The following is a 20,344-nucleotide window of genomic DNA, read 5'->3' as shown; positions in this document are numbered from 1 at the left end:
AATAAGAAAAGGCCAGCACTTCAACTGCCTGAGCTACTCAGCTTGGCAATTAAACTATTAAGTACCAAAAACACACTCTAATAATGATGATAACTGTACCGGGAGGTACACCTCAACCCCGTGCATTTAAATGAAGCGCCCTGAAGAACGCTATCTATCACATAAAAGTTAAAACTAGTGCAAGAATTTGGGACATTGGTCAACAGATATCACTACTAAAGTGATAAGAGTAATGTGTTATTTTTAGGTGTCCTAAACTGACTGGAATATTTTTGGTGTATCGCAGTTGGTAACAGCTATTTCAAAAACTTCGGACATATCTCCATAGATGTCTCTATTAGAAACTGATGGCATGCACTCTGCTGCAAAGTGGAACAACTAGAAAATTTGTGTTTATTGGTTTTATGAACTGAACGGACTTTCTTTGTTTTTGATACTTCTAGGTTTTCAACAGTTCTTACTCATCCCGCCAGCTTTAGAGTCTGGTCAATCAAAAAATGTTGTGTATTTATTTTTCTGCCAATCATCGGCTTCTTGTAACTTTTCGACTGTCCAATAAAAATGAGGGTGTGTGTCTAGTATTAGCCCTTCCTCTCGGGTATAAAAGGTGACGCTTTTCTGAGTTAACTTGTCTTACTTATCATGGTACTACTGAGTGTGTGTGCTAAGAGAGGAGGTGTAGCCTCATCCATCGGCAGGCACAACATCGCCTAAGGTAATGGCCACCATTTTCCTATCTCAGTAGTTATCTCTGCAAGCTGATTCGAGGGGAAGATTCCAATCTTTAACTATGTAACAGTCCATTTCCTAAAATGTAAATTTCTCTTTCTTCTCATGTAAAAGTTCTAGTCAATCAAGTGTACTCAACTGAAATTCGGGAATAGAGAGTCTGACACACTCTCGAGTTCCCTATCAACTTGTTTTTGAGGTGACTATATGATTTTGTGACCGTTTTCTACCTGTAGCCTTGTAATTTAAATTTCCTCCATCTAGACACCTCAGTAGTGTGGGATTAGCCTCTGCATCTTCGGGCCAATACACCAAGTAGAGTTTTAATACTTTATTTCAAGGAGCGCAAGTTTCCGCCTCCACACTTTTGATTTTTGGGCCAGTAATTGAACCTGTAATTTTTCAAGAAGGCCCCAGGGAATGAGTACTCGATACCCATGTATAAACTTAAAAATCAATTTATATGGCCTTGTTAAATTTTTGTGCCTACAGAGGCCAGAAAGTGTAAATTTGATTAAGCAAGATGTTCTAATCACTTGTGTAAAAGTTAAAGGCTGTAAGGGTTTGGAAGCGTAGTCTCTTTGGTAGAATTGTAGAGCATTGAGGCTCTTTTCTTCAAATGTAAAATATATTTGTGTGATATTGAATGCTGTCTTTGGAAGGCCATAACTTGTAAACTTTGGAGAAAAATGCTCTTGAAAATTGTGATTTAAAATTTCCTGTAAAATGAATTGGGAGATTCGTCTCCTTGCCTATCTAACTAAACGCAACAGTAGTGATGTAGGAACCTTGTAAATAGGGAGCTGGAAGCTCGAATTTTGTAATTAATCTTTTCTAGGCTTTCTGCTTTTCTAATTTGTAAAAAAACCACCCCTGTACTTGAAATATTATTGTTTGTTAAAATTCAATATCTCAAAAGTAATATAACCTTTATTTTATAGCTTTAAATTAATCTTTGACTATCGTGGCACCTTCTGACTGCTAAACGTAGAATTCACTCCGAACTCTAGGAATGTTCTCGATTGCTGGAAATTCTCTAAATTGTTTCATTCTTCTGTCAACATGTCGGGTCCTCGCGAAGTCCTCGCTCCCGGGTACTTGTGCAAGGAGGAATTAATCTAGGAGCTCCTAATTAGGAAGGTCCAATCTGGAGGCACGGTTGTGGTAGATATTGCAAAACTTAAGGAATCTCTAGAACATCCTATTTGTATCTCGGTATTTTGGAGAAAAGGACACTGATGAGGCTCCATCCACTATCACTTATAATACCACAGAACTAGCATTTGTAGTTAGTTTTTTAATGAGTGACCCTTCTGCCAACCAAATTAAGAGAGTTTACCCTAGACAGTTCCATTTTTACAATGGAGCTAGGGACCTATTATCTCTAAAATTGAAGGACGATCATGCTGAGGAAGCCAGTAATCTATTAGAACACCTCCCTGATATGTAAAATAGGGTTAGTCAACTGTTGTCCGGGGCTGCTACTCCTAAAAGCGACCAATTCCCTACGATAAACTTGTCTATTGAGGAGGAATCTAGTATAGTGATTGAGAGTAGAACATATGTGGCTACTCAGAAAACATCTCCCCCATCGGAAACAGGGTCTGGTCATCCAAGACAACTTCCAACGTTATTTATGTCTAATGCTGTGGTCGAACCTTCTTCACCTTCAATGCAGTCCCCTATTATATATCGCCCAGTTTCAGCAGCTTACCATTTTCAGTTAATTCAACTAATGAAGTCATTTCTTTCTTAAAATTGTTAGTGGAATTTCAGGACCATGGTTTAGTGTCTGCTCTCTCTCTCACTCCCAAATATTTCAAAATGATTTACCCTTATTCTGTAGGCGTCCTCTCGGGCAAAATAGTTAAAGCAATAGCTGATCTATCATCTACAGAAGACTTCCAGGCCCACCTACTGGCTAACTTCATTCCAGCTAGAGCCATGTCTTCGTTTATCCAGAGTCCAGACTTTAGAGTCCAGAGGTTGGATGAGAACCTGGCAGACTTCATTCAGGATATTAAGTTTTACACCAGGGTATTCGTTCTTCATTTCAATGAAGACCAAATTGTGCAGGCCATCGTTGAAGGTATCTCTCCGCCCTATAAGTAGTACATATGTTTTGCATATGGACCTAAAACCGTCTCAGCCACCACATCGCCGAACTTTCCCCACTCGCAAGTGTTAGCCATGTGGATCAACTGAACATCTTCGAAACAAATGCCCCTCGATAAAAGCTAGTGGGGCTAGGAACGGAGCAGATCCATCGCAAGGTTGCATTAAATGCGGCTCATTTGCTCACCTTGACAAGAATCGCACTAATCTTGTTCGACTTCTGATGCTGCCTCCACAAATCCATGTGATGGGAAGTGACTAGTGTCCTCGGCTGTGTCACAATGTTCACCTTCTGGAGGCTCTGGCCCCATGAAACCAAGTAACAATTCAGTTAAGTGTGAAATTTCTTTTAATTTATCATTTGAAGGCCCTAGAGAATGCCTCAGAATTGCCGCAGAGACCCCAGATTCGTGCCATTTCCAAATATTGAAGTAAATAATGAACCAGTGACGACTCTGTTAGACTCACAAAGTGAGAGTTCATAAATTTCTGAAGAGTGGTATTCTAAATTAGAAACATGTAAATTTCCTGAATATTGTTCTACTTCTGTTATGTGTGTTTCGGCTAACTCCTCTCTATTAGAAAATTAAGGTTTCGTTTTTGCTAAAGTTCGTATTCCAAAGTTTACCTGGAAAGTTAAGTTGTTTGTACCTTGTCCTCTAATATTAGGGGCCGACTTCATGTCTAAAACTTGTCTTGTGCTCGACATTCAGAGCAAAGCGTGCATCCTCAAACTAGCTAGTAACTGTAATATTCCCCTATTGAAATATAATTCTGTATCATGTTCATCTATTTCGCCTATCCAGAGTGAGATATCGTTAGATCTTGGGCAGCTACCTGAGGAACAGACTGAAAGTATAAGAAGGTTGTGTTAGTCCTTTCCTGGCGTATTTTCTGATACCCGTGGCATTAGTGACCTTATTGAATATAGGACTGAACTAACAGTTTCTGCTCCAGTTATGTTTCCGCCTTATAGGCTGTCCCCACCCATCAGGAAAGCTCTTAACGAAATCATCGACCAGATGTTAAGGGACGGTATTATTAGTCCTTCAAAGTTGGTGTACTCATTGCCCATTTTTCTTGAGTCGAAACCCCAAGCAGGCTTCAGGCCTCTTATTGATTACAGGGTTTTTGAACCGTAAGGTGGTTTTACAATCTGTGCACCTTCCTGATCTTCACTCTTGTTTTCCTGGTTTAGAAAGGCCAAGATCTTTACCATCCATGATCTTAATCAGATATATAACCAGATACAAGAAGAATCGAAACATCTAACGGCTTTCGCTACGGATTGGAACTTGTATGAATATAACTGTGTGCTCTTCGGGATCCACACGGATGCAGCTGTTTTTGCTATACTGCTAGATAGGGTATTCTCTGATATAAAATTCGAATATCTGTATCATTACCTCGATGATGTCGTAGTGTTTTCAGAGACCTTCGAAGAACAGTTAGATCATCTGAAGGAAGTCCGCAATCGCCTTCGGAAGGCTGAGTTGACTATTAAACTATCTTAGGTAGCTTTTGCTAAGCCTTTATATTGTTCTTAGGGCAATTTATGTTGTTCGATGGTGTTTCTATGGATAATTCCAGAACACACGATATCCGTGATTTCAAGTCCCCTAAAGACATCAAAGGCATTGCCACGTTCATAGGCACGGTGAATTTCTTAGAATGTTTATTCCTAACTTCGCTAATAGGGCGGCACACCAGAAACTACTACGGAGGAAAGGCGTGAAATTTGAATGGGGGCCGTCGCAGCAAGCCACTTTTGAAGACTTCAAATTAGTTCTTTGTAACGCCCCTGTATTATCCATGCCAGATTTCTCTAGGAAATACATAGTCCAAGCAGATGTCTCTTCATCTGCTGTTCGCGCTGTCCTTCAGGAAACCAAACTCGGAAGGCGGCCCATCGCCTATGCGTCTAGGACCTTATCGGCTCCAGAAGCTAAATATTTTATCTATGAACTTGAGTGTTTGGCAGTACTGTTTGCCGTGGAGGAGTTCCGCCTTTATCTGGAACATGTCAGATTTGAATTAGAGACGGATATTCAAGTTTTAAAATGTGTATTACAGTAGCTAGGACTCATCATACTGGACGTATTGCCCGCTGGGCTATCAGGATTTCTGCATTTTAATTTGATGTAAGATACATTAGGGTGTCAGAGAATACAGTTGCTGATGGAATAAGCCGCATGTTTTCCAATGAGGTTGAAACCGGTGAACAGGAAGATAGTTCTGTTCTTCCCACACCCATACCTTCATGTATTAGTCCTATTCTGACTGATGCCCGTATGTTATTTTGGGATATTGAGAAATATCAACATGGAGATACAGTGCTGTCTCCCATTATGGAAACATTTTCTTCTGGGTAACAGGTTTGTCCCTTATGTATTGAGGAATGGGCCTTTGCGTTGCCCTTCGAGGCACGATCACAAGATGAAAGTAGTGGTTCCTGCCGTGATTGTACCCATGATCTTCAAATATTATCATGAGACATTTAGGCACCTTTAAAACTCGGAAAAAGATCAGAGAGATGTTTATTTGGAAGAGTACGGACGGTGAAATTAGGGAAATGGTTAACGCTTGTAAATCTTGCTTGCTTAGTAAGCCCACTTTAGCCAATAATCTAGGGCTATTGTCGTCGCATCAAGCAGCTCGTCTCATGGAGCGCCTATATATAGACTACGTCGGAACGGAAGGGGAACGGAAATAAATTCGTTGTGGTCTGTGTACATGGCTTCACTAGATTTTCATGGTTGTTTCCGACTACGATGGCAACCGCTCAGTTAACTATTTCTTGTCTTAATATTGTCTGTCTTTGCTTCTTTTGGTCCCTGTCAATATATTGTTTCTGATAATGCTAAGGCTCTCACATCTAACTTATTCCGAAAATTCTGATTCTACCTGTATATTTCACATGTAACAACTTCTGCTTTTTACCCTCAACCATCTCTGGCTGAGCGGGTCAATCGTAACCTTTGATCGGCATTGACCCCTTTTCATCATGAAGATCATTCCGGTGGGACATTTCTCTGCATTGGTTAGCTTTTGCTTTAAATTCGGCTGTTCATGAGTCACACAAGTTCACTCCTGCCTCACATATGTTTAAATTTGTTCCCAATACACTGCTTTAGGCGGCTTGTATACAGCACCTACTAAGCATTTCACAGTAGAGACCTGTATCTCTATGAACATGTACTCAGGTTTCGCTCATACTGTTGAAGCGACTGACAGATAAATTGAGGTTACAAGCGCGAAGGGACAAAAGCACAGACCCCAACTCCCCCTTTGCTAAGTGTGTCATTCTTCAGAAGGCAGTAGCCAGATAATTCCAGTTTCTTAGCCCGATGTTTGAATTTCCATCAACTTTCACTGCATAAGATTATATCAAAGGACAATGGTATGAAAATCGCTTTTAGTTCATCTATAGGAGTTTGAGAAACTAAACTCTGGGCATTAAGGTGACATAAGTGAAGTGCAATTTTATGTCTATTTAGGGCTGACTGGAGAATGTGTGTTGTAGCTTCAAGGAGGGGGAGGTTAGGTAAAAGGACTAGCAGGTAGACAGGTTGATGGGATAGGTGGGGAAGGGGAAGTGTGGCAAGGGAAAATATTCCTATGGTAAGAAAAATTACGGCTGTTTGTGGTATGCATTGCCAATTGCTAAAATGAAACTAACTAAAACACAGCATGTGACTACATCCTATTAATAGTCAGCAATTAACATATTTTAGGTAATTAAATTGTCAGTAATAATAATAGTGATAACATGCAACAGCAGATTAGGCACACAGAATACTCAAGTAGGAGCTTATTCTACGTAGTTTGATGTTAGAGCTATGTACATGTAATATGGAGGCCTGACTTAAAAGAGAACCAGTTAGGAAAATTTCATTAAAGCGTAAGTACATCAACAGGTGGTAGGATACGAAGACAGATTAAGTGAATAGATATTTAGACAGATAAATAAATATGGTAAATGTATAGGTAGATAGATGATAGATAGCTAGATAGATAGACAAATTACTCGAAAAAATTAAAAAGCTAGGGATAAATAAGGTATGTCCATTTTACCTGGCCGAAGAACGAATTTCCAGATTTCTTCTGAATTAACTGACATTTCCTGGTTTTACCGTTATTAATCGAATTCTCTGACATTCCCTGATTTGCGGTTTTCCATACAGGTGGACACCCTGTTAAACCCATATTTGTATGGTGAGGCCACTCTCTTCTTATTTTTCTTGAAGTGAAAAAAGTTTCATGACTGTGTGATGCTGCATATGTTTTTACTAGCTGATGTGATAGCCTCCATTTGTCCAATTAGTCAAATGGAGACGCTCGTGCTTGAAATTGGCTACAGCTTCAATGTTAAAAAATCAACTATTGAGGGATGTGTAGTGAAGAATCAGTAACGGGAGGAGGGTAGGACGATATTTAAGATCAGAGAAAGAAGGGTTAAATTTGGTGAAAAACGCTGTGTATACATTTACTTACACCATCGACCTTTCTGGTGTGAACTAGTTGCCTTTGCAGCGTCAGAACAAATGACAATTGCACTTCTTGTATTGTATATGTGTGGTATTGGAGGAAGGGGGTGTGGCGGAGGAGAGGAGATGGGCAAAACATTGAGCTTATGCGCTATTTGCTGAACATTTACAGCGATAATGGCACAAACTTCTTCGTTGTAGCTAAAGAAATCAAGGCCTTCCTGTAAAACAACCCTCAGAAAACCAACTCTTCACACAACGGCAGGCATGGCACTAAGTTTCCTCCTATTTATAACACACATAGAGGAATAATTAATGAGAGATACACAAATAGTGCCTTTAACCCCAACATACCCATTCCTTAAAACTAGAGCAGACTATGTTGGCCCAATTCTAATAAAAAAATTGTGTGAAATCGAACAAGACCAGGCTGCCTAGCTACCAAGGCTGTCTACTTAGACATGATACCTGATCTCACCACAACATTTCTCTCCACACTTTATCAACTTAGTTCTCATAGAGGTCAACCCCTGAACATTTAAAGCAATAATGGCACAACTTCTATGGAGCAGAAGGCCTTCCTGCAAAATAACCATCAGAAAACCAACTCTTCACACAACTGCAGGCATGGGACTGATGTGGCATTTCATCCCTCCTGCAACACCACACTTTGGTGGAATCTAGGAAGCAGCTGTCAAGAGTCTGATTTAACGCCCCAGACAAGTGATGGATTCTTATCGCTTCACCAACAAAGAATATACCATTCTTGAAACACATGCATCCTCTCACCAAAGTTAAATGATGAACCTTTTGACACTTCTTACCTAACTACAACCAATTTCCTTATAGGAGAGCCAATTACTACACTCTCTGATCATGATTATACTTCCTCTCTCATCACAACCTTGCCAACATGGCTATATTTTCAGCAGCTAACCCAGAACTCCTGGATGAGATGGTGAAATGAATATCTCAATAAATGGGCAATGAAATACCCAATAGCAACATAGTCATAGTGAAAGAAGATGACACGCATGCTATGAAGTGGATGATGACAGTGATCAAATGTGCATCATGGTAATGATGAATTCATCCATGTAACAAATGTTCAGGTGAGTAATGGTGAACTTACAAGGCCTATTCACAAACACTATCCCTTACAAAGTATGAAACAGAAAGGCAAGATAAAACTTGAATGGCTTATTTATTCATTGCATGTTTAAGTAATATTGTTCTGGGATTATCTGTGGAATGCAGAGAGGTGAAAGAAGGTGTCAGCATGAGTGGGTCTATCTATGATATCAAAGATTAATTTAAACTTTAAAACAAAGGTTATATTTGTTTTCAGATCTCAAATTTAACAAAATTCTTCACTAGGTCAAGGAACAAAATGTCAGGTACAAAATAGCAAAGAAGAATAGAAACCCAAGGGTTGGAAATTACAAGTTTTGAGCTTCCAGCTCCAATTTACAAGTTTATAATGTCACAAATGTTGCATTTGGTTAGATAACGAGAGATATCTCCCAAGACACAGTTCAAGAGCACCTTGCTCCAAAGGTTACATGTACGGCCTTCTGAAGGCCCCACTCAAAATTGCACCAATACCAGACAAGAGTTTACATGCTCCTTAAATTCAACCAAGGAGGCTGTGCTACAATTCCTTACAGGCTACTCAAGGAAACGTTAGACAAAAGCTTACAATTTCCGGCATCTCTAGGCACAACCTACAATTTACAATTCCTTTACACAGGGGTATCTAGTACCCATACTACTGGGCCTTCATGAAAGAGAACAACAGGTTATATTACTGGCCCAAACTCAAAATGTATGCAGTTGTAAACTTGCACTCCTTGAAAACCAAGTTTTGAAACCCTACTTGGGCCTGTGGCCCGATGATGCAGAGGCTAATTCTACACAACTGAGGTGACTCGAAAGAGAAGATAATGAGTGATTTACAGGAGAAAAAGGTTACAAAATCGTAGTCAGCTCAAGAAAAACTGAAGGGGAATTCGAGAGGGTAACACACTCTCTATCCCCAATTTACAGTTTAAGTCTGTATGAAATTTTACATTAGCAGAATGAAAGCTTACATTTTTGAAAACAGATGGTTACATAGTTAAACATTTTTGAAAACATTAGAAGCTTCCCCTCCTGTGCGTTCGCGGAGATAGCTACAGATATAGAAAACTGGTGGCCATTACTGCCAAAGAATTAGGCACCCCGCCTCCTCTCTTAACACACACACTCAGAAATTTGACGAGAATAAGACATGGTAAGTAGAAAAAGCTGCGGCTTTTATACCCTAGGGAGGGATCGAGAAGGCTCTGGGCTAAATCCGACCACACCCTCTCATTTTATTTGATACTCAGAAAGTTACAAGAAGCTAATGATTGGCTGAAAATTAAATACAGAAAATTTGTGATTGGCCAGACTTCAAAGCTGGCAGGATGAGAAGGAAGTGTTGCAAAACGTTGAAGTATAAAAATAAATGAAAGTCAATTAAGTTGAGAAAACTTATAAACCCAACACTACTTTAAATCACTATTATTCTGCCTTGCAACAGAGTGCAAGACCTCAGCATTTTGTAGGGGCATCTATGGAGAAAATTTCAAACTTTTTGATGTACACCAAAACAAAACAAAGAAATCCAGTCAGTTTAGGAAATGTTAAAATAACATATTACTCAGTAATTCAGTAGTGACATCTTCTGATCAATGTCCCAACTTTATGCATGGCAGATTCAAGTTTTGTTCGAGAGATAGTGTTCCCTAAGGCGCTTCTTTTCAATGTGCAGGGTTGAGGTGCACCTCCCGGTACAAATATTATAAGTCACAATGGACTAGTACCATCACAGACTACATTAGGGAGAAAAACAATATTTTTGACTTGCCAAGAGATGGCTACAATATGTGAAGTATACAAGCAAACAAACACAGTACACAAGCATATCACCTGCAACTTGTATCAATAAATTACTGTATTATTTAGAAAACAATAATTAACATAACCAATAAGATAACAAAGGTGTTTCGTTTGGAAACAACTAGTAAAATATCCTGTAACAGTAACAAAAGAATGTACCTTTCAGCTACATTGTGTTCAAAACTAATTAACGAATTCAAAAGTATTAGTAGGAATGATACCAGCTACCAAATGACACAGAGTAGAGGTCTTTGGAATAATCCTAACTGCTGCACAATTCATAACGCAAGATCATGGAGCAACTTGAAGGAAAAGTGAAAACTAGGTATGTAAACAGTCAATCTCATAAAAAAGTATATTATCAGTAGGACTGTCAATCATGTGCACTAAAAAGCTGGATCAAACCCCAGTATCTGTTGAGCCACTTTCTACCCATTTCCATTATCTGACGATGGCTTATCAAATTATGTACATTACCTCAAGAGAGTTTTCCTGCGATGACTCTGGCTCGGTTAACTCTGATTTAACTTCTTCTTTCAGAGCTATCACTTCTGATACATGTTCAAAATTTTCCTGTGGAAAATAAGATATATTAGGTATGCTCATAACACATATCTACAAATACAGTCACTAACAAATGTGCATGTTCATTCACTAATTTCCAGTATTACAGGTACTTTTGGAATTTCACTAATGTTTAAGGAAGATTTCTACCAGCAGAGGATTGTTATAACCAAAGGCTGTACTGAAAATGGTGTTACTATTCTTGCTCCTGATGTCAGAGAAAGAATGAGACTGAGAACAAAATATAAAATGCGAAACATTTTCTAGCCATATCAGAAGATATACTGCCAGGGATGGAATTGGGGCCATGTCACACAGAATTTGGAAGAAAGCAGCCATAGAAAAACACTAAATTGTATGAACTGTTTTTATACGTTCAATCATATCAATCAAATCATAAGAGTTGTCTGAAGCAATTAGAAGTGTTACATTTCTAAATGATTTTTTGTTCTCAGCATAGAGCTTGTTTATATACAGATTAAAATTACTTGAAATAATGGAATCACATTAACTACTATGGTTTTGCTGAGATCACAGGGGCTACATAAAACATTAATACAGTTCTGTTTCAAACAGCGTATTTCAATGATGCCAAGTGTAAAATAAAAAACATAAACATGAAAGAAGCAGACTTATCACATTCATATAACAGTGAAAAATGTGATGTAACCCAAAGTCAAAGCAGCTAGAAATGAATTATTTTACTACTATAAGCATGTTAGGAGGAGCTGAGGGGATGAGGACACCGTCAGTGGAGAATCAGCAGTGTTGGAGTGTATATCTGCAGTTTCAGAAGATCTTTTATGATCTACTACGAAACATTTAAATTTCAATCTTCGATTCATAAAACCTTGTCAGAACTACATGGGGGAGGGACTGTGATTAAAAGCTTATGTTCTCATGTAAATAAAGTAACTAATAAAAGTGAATTAAAGTAACAAGTTCTAGAATATACCAACTTAATGCATTCAATACAGAAGAGAAGAGTAGCTGAACTAAGGAATGGATGAAAAGGATGCACACAAAGGACAGGGAAATAATGACAAAGAGGAAAGAAAAAATTCTGTTTAATGGGCCTTAAATCCTTAAAGTGTCAGAGCCCACTAAGAAGGGGCATATAAAAGAAATAATTCTCAGAAATCATACATTGTAGAGCCCTTAGACATGGTTCTCTATATAATATAGAAACTGACCTTTATTTGAGGAATAAAATGAGCTAATCACTATTCTTTCTAGAAGAATTCAACATCTGAGCAAAATACTTATTTTGAGAAAAAGTACATTCAGATTTTGAGCTATTTCATCCCTCGTAAGTCATAGGCAAATCTGCTCGTTCCTTAAAACACTTAATATCTTCCAGCACATTGTGGATGTGAGGGTAACCCAGAATAATCACACCTGTGCTGACATTATGTTTAGCAGACTGGTGTATCCAGGCTCAAAAATACTAATGAAAGATTTGTGATTTAACTTCTTCTACACTAATTATGGTAGGTGTAATAATTTTTAATATGTGGTGCTAATGCTGGTGCAGTAGTGTAGGAGGATATTAGTTTTTTAAAGTACAATTGGCCAACCATCTTCTATTTTAATCAGAGGGGAAAAATTAAAAAGGTGCAACCCCTAAACCAAAGTAATTTCGATACTGACAGTATAATAATAATTTTTGTGTGGCTATTTCTAGCCGAGTGCAGCCCTTGTAAGGCAGACCCTCCGATGAGGGTGGGCGGCATCTGCCATGTGTAGGTAACTGCGCGTTATTGTGGTGGAGGATAGTGTTATGTGTGGTGAGTTCCAGGGATGTTGCGGACAGCACAAACACCCAGCCCCAGGGCCACTGGAATTAACCAATGAAGGTTAAAATCCCTGACCCGGCCGGGAATCGAACCTGGGACCCTCTGAACCGAAGGCCAGTACGCTGACCATTCAGCCAACATGTCGGACGATACTGACAGTAAAAAGTACAGACTAATCCAAGCCCAACCTAAAGTTCCTAAGAGTTGGCACCTTTGTGTAGTGCGTTGTGGTGTATTCCCAGACAAATAAACAAAACAGAGTTATACTACGCACAGATGCTCATTCAGCAATTGGTGACTGCTGGTGTTAATACTGAGGAAGCACATACAAAATTATGCCCCTGCCAAACCCATTCAGCTATTAAGGGTTAATTTCTGACCTCTATAAAGTTATCTGGAAAGAGACCTACAAGTGATGCAGTAGTTTTTCCTTCGAGCCAGGCTGGTTCCTCTTTGACCTTTGCTTCCAGGTCCATTTTGCACTGCAAACTGAAGTAGTTAGAAGGTACTGGTATGGTTGATTACTTCCACTGACCTTACGCTGAAACATAAGCCAGAAAAATATATTACCTTATTGATGTCATTGATACTTATGGTGTTTGTCAACAAACTAAGCAACAACCTTGTCATTTTATATGACCATCAATATTATGATCATACCAATAAACCCAAAATTTTACATGACTGTTCATATTATGATCATATCTATAAGACCTCAAGTTTTCAATGACTGATACTTCGATCAAAGCTAAGGACCTGCAGTTTTACATGATTTCTAAAACAGTGATCACTTCCATAGGAAATATAATTTAACTTATCTGTCGATATCAAGATCATAGTCAAAGGACCCCTAGTATTAAATGACACCTTATATCGTATTAATAGCTATCTAACATACAGTTTTATATGGAACTGAAACTGCAACAAGATGACCTTTCTTGAAAATTCAGTGACTGTATGGTTTGCATATCACTCTGATCACCGGGGTCCATATACTGGAATCTTCCTACCATTTTTATCCTTTGCAATCAGGTTCAAAACTAACTGAACAAGTTCACAGTTCTTTGAGATAAGTTCTATCAAAATTTTCCTTCCCAGGATCAAATTCTCTCAAACCATTCTCCTCTCATTGAGCTTATTCACTATCTCTTTATTTGAGACATGTTCTATCAATCTGATCTTCAAGAACTTCTGATAACATGGCATCTAAAAGGCTTCAACTCTGTTTTTCCTTAGCACCAGTTATTATCTGTGTTTCACTTCCATACAGTGTCATACTCCTTACTCAGTGTAAACATAATTTTAAAAGTTTTCAATCTGTTCAACATAAAGAACATGATATTGAACAGATGGGAATTTAGGCTGGATTCAGTGATGATAATTATCGATCTTGAGAAGGCATATATCAGTGTACCATGGCAAGTGGTCTCGGATGCATTGATAAAAAAGAAGGCAGGAAGAGGTGAAGAACATATTATAAAAGCCATGAACGAATAGTAAGTAGTATGAATACTACGATAGGACATACAAACTGGTTCAAAGTAGAAACAGGACTGCAAAATGGATGTGTTTTATCCCCTCCAATCTTCATTACAATCATGGATGAAATCCACAAGAGTATACAACAAAAAATGGGAACCAAGGAGGCAAAGGCCTCACTCTTTGCAGATAAGACGGTAATATGAGGAGAAGATGAAATGGAAGCACAAGAACAAGATAATGTAAGGAACCAGGAGATGGAGGTATATGGAATGAAAATCAGTGTGGAAAAGAGTACGATAGTAGTGGTGACAAGAGGTAATAGAGAAGGAATTGGGAATATTGAAGTAAATGGAAGACCATTATAAGTTGTGGAAAGCATCAAGTATTCAGGGAGAATAATTGAAGAAGACAGGAAAATAAATTAAGAAACTGGATAGAGACTTGAACAAGCCAATAAGTTTTACCAATGTGTGAGATGTATAGTCTGTAACTGGGACATTCAACGGAATGCAAGAAAATTTTGCACCCAATGTATTACACACCATGGACAACAAAAATACATGATGAACGCAGAATGCAAGAGGCCAATATGAAATTCTTTAGAGAAATAATAGGGAGGGCATAAAGGGATAAAGTCAGAAACATAGAAATGAGGGAGTGAATTGGATTCCCTGAACTGAAAGGCAAGATAGAGACCCATAAGCTGAAATGGTATACACACATGATGAGAATGGAAGAGGATAGAGTTCCACAGTAAGTATTTACAGAGAAAGTCATAGGAGAATGAAAGAAGAGTGGAGTAAAAGTAGAAACAATATTCGAGGAGGGAAAGGAGTGGTGGAGAGAGAAAAACTGAGGAGGTTCTTGATTCACATTTCTACCAGAAGACTGGAAATAGAAAATGAAGAAAATTCTGTTGAAATGAAGACAAAAATTTATACAATACTGCTATCAGCTCATTTCATCGAACAATGCCAGCAAACTTTACTTAAGTGCCTTTTCTTTATTTTTCTATGCATATCATGCCTAATGACACAACCAAGTGGTGTTTACCAGAGTGCCCCTTGTAGGGAGTTCCATGTCAAACGAGTGGTTTAAATGTTAAGCAGTTTTTATTGTTTTGCAGGTGGTACGGAAATTGTCTATGTTGAATACACACAATATTAAACAGAAGGAAGGATTCACCTTTCAATACTCCGTTGTTAAGTTGAACCAAATAGAGGTTACAACTTGTTCATTTGGGACTGGTTTCAACACATTTGAAGTGTCATCATCAGCCAATTAGCAAAGCAGTGCAAAAATTAAGTCATAAAGGTCTAAAAACAACTAACACAGTGATCACAACTTAACAACGGAGTATTGAAAGATGGATCCTTCCTTCTGTTTAATATTGTGTGTTTCTCTATTCAGTACGGAACAATCATTAAATTTTTAATTTTATATGTTGAATACCTCGAGTAGTGCCGCAGAGAATTCATTTCGCCCAATAGCAGTGTCCATTAGTCACTTTGTGATATTTTACTATAAATGTAAACATACTGCACAAACAATGAATATGATAATTTCTCCTACAGGTAATACAAGCTTCTTTCCTGTGGCTAATTTTGTCAATTCTTACACATTGCCAGGGAACAGATTTCTATATAAACACATGTCTATTCAGGAAACTATTTTCAATTGTATTTTGTATATTTTAATGTAGGGGCAATACTGAAATGTGCTGTGTTTACTTGTTCTGACTACCGTTTACAGTTTCCACAGCCAGAATTTATTCCTGAAGATTATTCTTCCATTCCTGGAAGCAGTTTAATGTTGCACTAACAACTCCAAGGTAAAGGGTTAAGATTAGGTATGCAGTGGCATTAATTAAGGTTAATTAATGATAAAATGGGGAAACCACGGAAATGATTTTCAGGGCTGCAGGTACTAGTATTCGGCCCCATGCAATCTCACCACCACTCACTCCTGAAAATCTTTTACACAGCAATAAATCAGAAAAAAGCCGACAGTAACCTAAATCATCACAAAAAAATACCAGAAATAGCTGCTGCGGGGTATTCATGTGATACAGAAGCATCTCCATAACAACACTGATGAAATAAGATACAGATATCCTAAATGGAAACCTCTTAAGAATTTGAACCCTACTTCCATTTGTCGTATCATACAGAGTAATGAACAACTCAACATTCACAGCCTCACAATAAAATTGCACACAGAGGTAAATAACACAGCAAAACAATACCGGTAATTAAAATTACACACTAAATATTGCAATTTTTTGTCTAACTACCATCCGCATTTCTTCATGTGCGATGCTCTTCAGAAAAAAAATCCTCATTCCACAAAATTTAGATACATGATAGATTGCTACTACACAGAACTTGCAGGCACTTGCAACGCAAAGGCTGAGAGTTTTCTAAAAAGCAAGCTAGTTATATGCGTATTAATTTTTAATGCTTAATTAAAAATAAAATTTAAGAAAACTAATAACTTTAAATATTAAAAATATGTAGAATGCTGAAACTGAGAAGGATTAATATTAACTTCTAATATTCTCACTTGAGATCTATACATTTAGCAAATGTACATTATTGAACTTGAACATTACCGACAATATTTGTTGAGGTTGTGGACGCAGTGTAAAAAGACATAAATCACAATTCCTCAATGAAGAAAATCCGTAGCTTCCTTAACGGAATAAGCTGTAGAATTGGCCTTATACAACAACATACCAGCCACTTAGAAACAAAACCGGATATTTGAATGTTGTTTAATCACTTAAAACAAACTCTTGAAGAACAAATGTGATTTGTAACAGTCAGTAGAACAGGCTGAATTTAGGAAATTATGTATTACTTGTGACAACTACAGAGTGTGAGACACTTCTTCCGCTACTTGAAATGTCTGTGAATGGGCTTGTTATATCGCCCAGTTCCAATACTTTTAATAAATAACACTGTAACACTCATATATACTAAAATACACAACTGTGGGGAGAGTTGTAGTTGAACACATCCGTAATGTCTACAATTGTAGTATGAAACACTTACTGAAAAGGGCACTGGCGGCACTGAGTGCAATATCCCGCTCACGGGTGGCCCAGATTGGTTGCGCAGTAGATGTTAGTTTTCCCTCGTCCTGCTCGTGACGTCATCACAGGAGCACCGTGACTCATTTCATTGTTTATATAAGCTGTCTTATAAAGAAAGGATTTCCACGTAATAACTATACGTAATTTCTTTCCGTATATTGCTGTTGGTTTATACAGTGGCCTACTGCATTTTGCGGAGTGTGTGTGTGTCGTAGTTCGTTTCTGTGAGATCTCTGTTAAGTTGCAGTGTTTCGTGCAGTGAGGTACACATATTTTCTTTTCGTTAGTTGCGTGAACAGTGTAATAGTAGCTGGAGTGAAATTTATGTGTTCATTGTACAGTATCATTGCGATAGAAAACTGTGCCGTTAATGATTCACCGACCGAGCTCGATAGCTGCAGTCGCTTAAGTGCGGCCAGTATCCAGTAATTTGGAGATAGTGGGTTCGAACCCCACTGTCGGCAGCCCTGAAGATGGTTCGTCGTTGTTTCCCATTTTCACACCAGGCAAATGCTGGGACTGTACCTTAATTAAGGCCACGGACGCTTCCTTCCCATTTCTAGGCCTTTCCTGTCCCATCGTCGCCATAAGACCTATCTGTGTCAGTACGACGTAAAGCAAAAAAAAAAAAAAAAAAAAAAACAGAAGATTCACCGCAATCTACAGCGACTCCTGATTGTTCAGCAAAGGTATTTCGGTACCTCGCCAGCTACATCGCCAACCAGGAAAGAAAATATGACATTTCAATGCGAAGTCCCACTGGGGAAATGCTTTCCATTTCTTCTGGTACAGCCCATGTGGGCTGGATACAAATGTTATCTCGGGGAGGTCTACTCGTTCCATCGTTAGAATGGTAAACAAAATAAAAGAATTTGAGTTAATTTTCAGGGACACTCACGGACGTGCTGAACTATGACGCATACCTAATATTATACGCAAAGTGTGTCAAATAATTAGCAGTAAATTCCTCGCTGTACCACTAGAAGTACCTATTAAAAATGTATGTTAGAACGAGAATATGTATACGCATACGACAAATGAACATTCGGACAAGAACTGAAAAATCCATAGCAGCTCTCCAGCGAAAGGCACGACAGTGGATTTCATCTTCAAAAGCAACCACTTCATGACATCTATCTCACAGGTAGGACTGTGTTCTAATGAAGTGCTATCCATGCGGAGCCTCCGGGGCTTAGACGGCAGCGCGTAGGCTTCTCACCACTGGATACCGTGGTTCAAATCCCGGTCACTCCATGTGAGATTTGTGCTGGTCAAAGTGGAGGCGGGACAGGTTTTTCTCCAGGTACTCCGGTTTTCCCTGTCATCCTTCATTCCAGCAACACTCTCCTTATCATTTCATAGCATTTATCAGTCATTAATAAATCACTTTGGGAGTGGCGACCCCATTGTAATAATAGCCTATATGTGGTTCATTCATTACATCCCTGACCCGGTCAAAGACTGAAAAACAGGCTGTAGGTTTACCAGGACTATCTATGCATGGTTTCGAATATAAACTTACTTGTGCTGCTGTTATAATATGTGTTAAGCTTTAAACTCCATACCTGCGGAAGTGAGTCAGTATATCGTATGTTAACATACGGTAGTTCATCACGGAATTTCTGCTGTAAAGATTTAATATGACAAAGATTTCATATCTCTAAATATTTATGTTTACAAATTTGAAAGCGCGTAACCTTCCTCAAACTAAATAGAGGAACTTTGAAATGTTAATAAATTTCAAGCTTTGGTTAGATTGCCGTCACGTTTACGCCTTATTCGTAATGGAAATCATGAAAAGTTACTATGCTGTACTCTTTTTCTATCTTATAACTGCAGTAATCTTTATGTCTGGTCTGCAATTAGTTCTGAGAAACTGTAATATTAGCTGATATTATGAGATTCCTACTGATTTGCGCGCTCCGGGCTCGGCTGCTTTGCTCCTACTGTGACGTCATTTCGTTAACCAATAGCAGCTCGGTTCGCGTTGGGCCCAACATTTAGTAGTGCTTAAGAACCTTGTGTCCCGCTATGTCTGGCTCAAAGAGGATATATAAGGGAGAAGGAACCTCTCCGGGTGAATGAAAGAGAATACGAAAGCAGGTCCGTAAGTCTAAACGTATGTGGACAGCCTTGGAAGGAGGAATCAACTGCCTGAACTTTATGATCGAATTCTTCGTACACTAACGGAAATAAAATCGTACGGTTTTTAATACATATATACATGCATTATCTTTATAGTCCGTTATGCCATTCAGCGTTCAGTCTGCAAGCCTCTGTGAATTTACCAAAACGGCACGTCGCGACAATCCTCTATTTGCAACCAGTGCCGTGGCCTCATTTAATTCTATACCTCTTATCATTAAATCGTTAGAAACTGAATCAAACCATTGTCATCTTGGTCTCCCTCTACTCCTCTTACCCACCATAATAGAGACTATTATTTTCCTAGGTAACCTATCCTCCTCCATTCGTCGCACATGTCCCCACCACCGAAGACGGTTTACGCGTGCAGCTTCATCCATCGAGTTCATTCCTAACTTAGAGTAGGCCTACTCTCCTGTCATTGTTCCCACTTGTTTTAAAAGCAAGAATTCTCGCAACTTTCATGTCTGTTACTTCAAACTTATGAATAATATATCCTGAGTCATCCCAGCTTTCGTTCTCGTAAAGCAAAGATGGTCTGGAAACACACCGATGTAAATATCGTCCGGGAGATGACTTCCTTCTTACAGGACAATGTTGATCGCAACTGCCAACTCACTACATTGGTTTTACTAGACCTTGATTTAATCTCACTTACTATATTACCATCCTGGGGGAACAACCAACAAAAATACTTAAAATTATCTACCTGTTCCATGTTTGTATCACCAATCTGACATTCACTTCTGTTCACTTTCTTACCTACTGACATCAATTTAGACTTGGAGAGGCTAATTGTTATTCCATACACACTGCACCTATTTTCAAGTTCCAGGACATTAGACTGCAAGCTTTCGGCACAATCTGCCATTAAGACGAAGTCGTCAGCATAGGCCAGACTGCATACTAAATTTCCACCCGCCTGAATCACTCCTTGCCGATTTATACCTTTTAGCAGATGATCCACGTAAACTACGGAGAACAAATGTGAAAGATTATAGCCTTGCCTA

The 20,344-nt window shown here is 38.6% G+C and overlaps 1 protein-coding gene across 1 annotated transcript in view; it reads right to left on the bottom strand.

The window, feature by feature from the left end:
* LOC136885972 (zinc finger protein ZFP2-like) overlaps positions 1–13,101 on the bottom strand; it is a 42,241-nt gene extending 29,140 nt beyond the window's left edge. The window contains exons 1-2 of the mRNA XM_067158679.2: positions 13,024–13,101; positions 10,731–10,826 (exon numbers count right to left, since the gene is read on the bottom strand). Of these exons, the coding sequence (XP_067014780.2) occupies positions 10,731–10,826; positions 13,024–13,089 (162 nt within the window). The 5' untranslated portion in view covers positions 13,090–13,101. The remainder of the gene's footprint in view (positions 1–10,730; positions 10,827–13,023) is intronic.
* Positions 13,102–20,344: the final 7,243 nt, after the last annotated feature.

The sequence above is a fragment of the Anabrus simplex genome, chromosome X (genome assembly GCF_040414725.1).
Source record: "Anabrus simplex isolate iqAnaSimp1 chromosome X, ASM4041472v1, whole genome shotgun sequence".
Lineage (NCBI taxonomy): Eukaryota > Metazoa > Arthropoda > Insecta > Orthoptera > Tettigoniidae > Anabrus > Anabrus simplex.
Note: the sequence above shows the minus strand (reverse complement) of the source record. Positions and strands in the feature narration are given on the sequence as shown.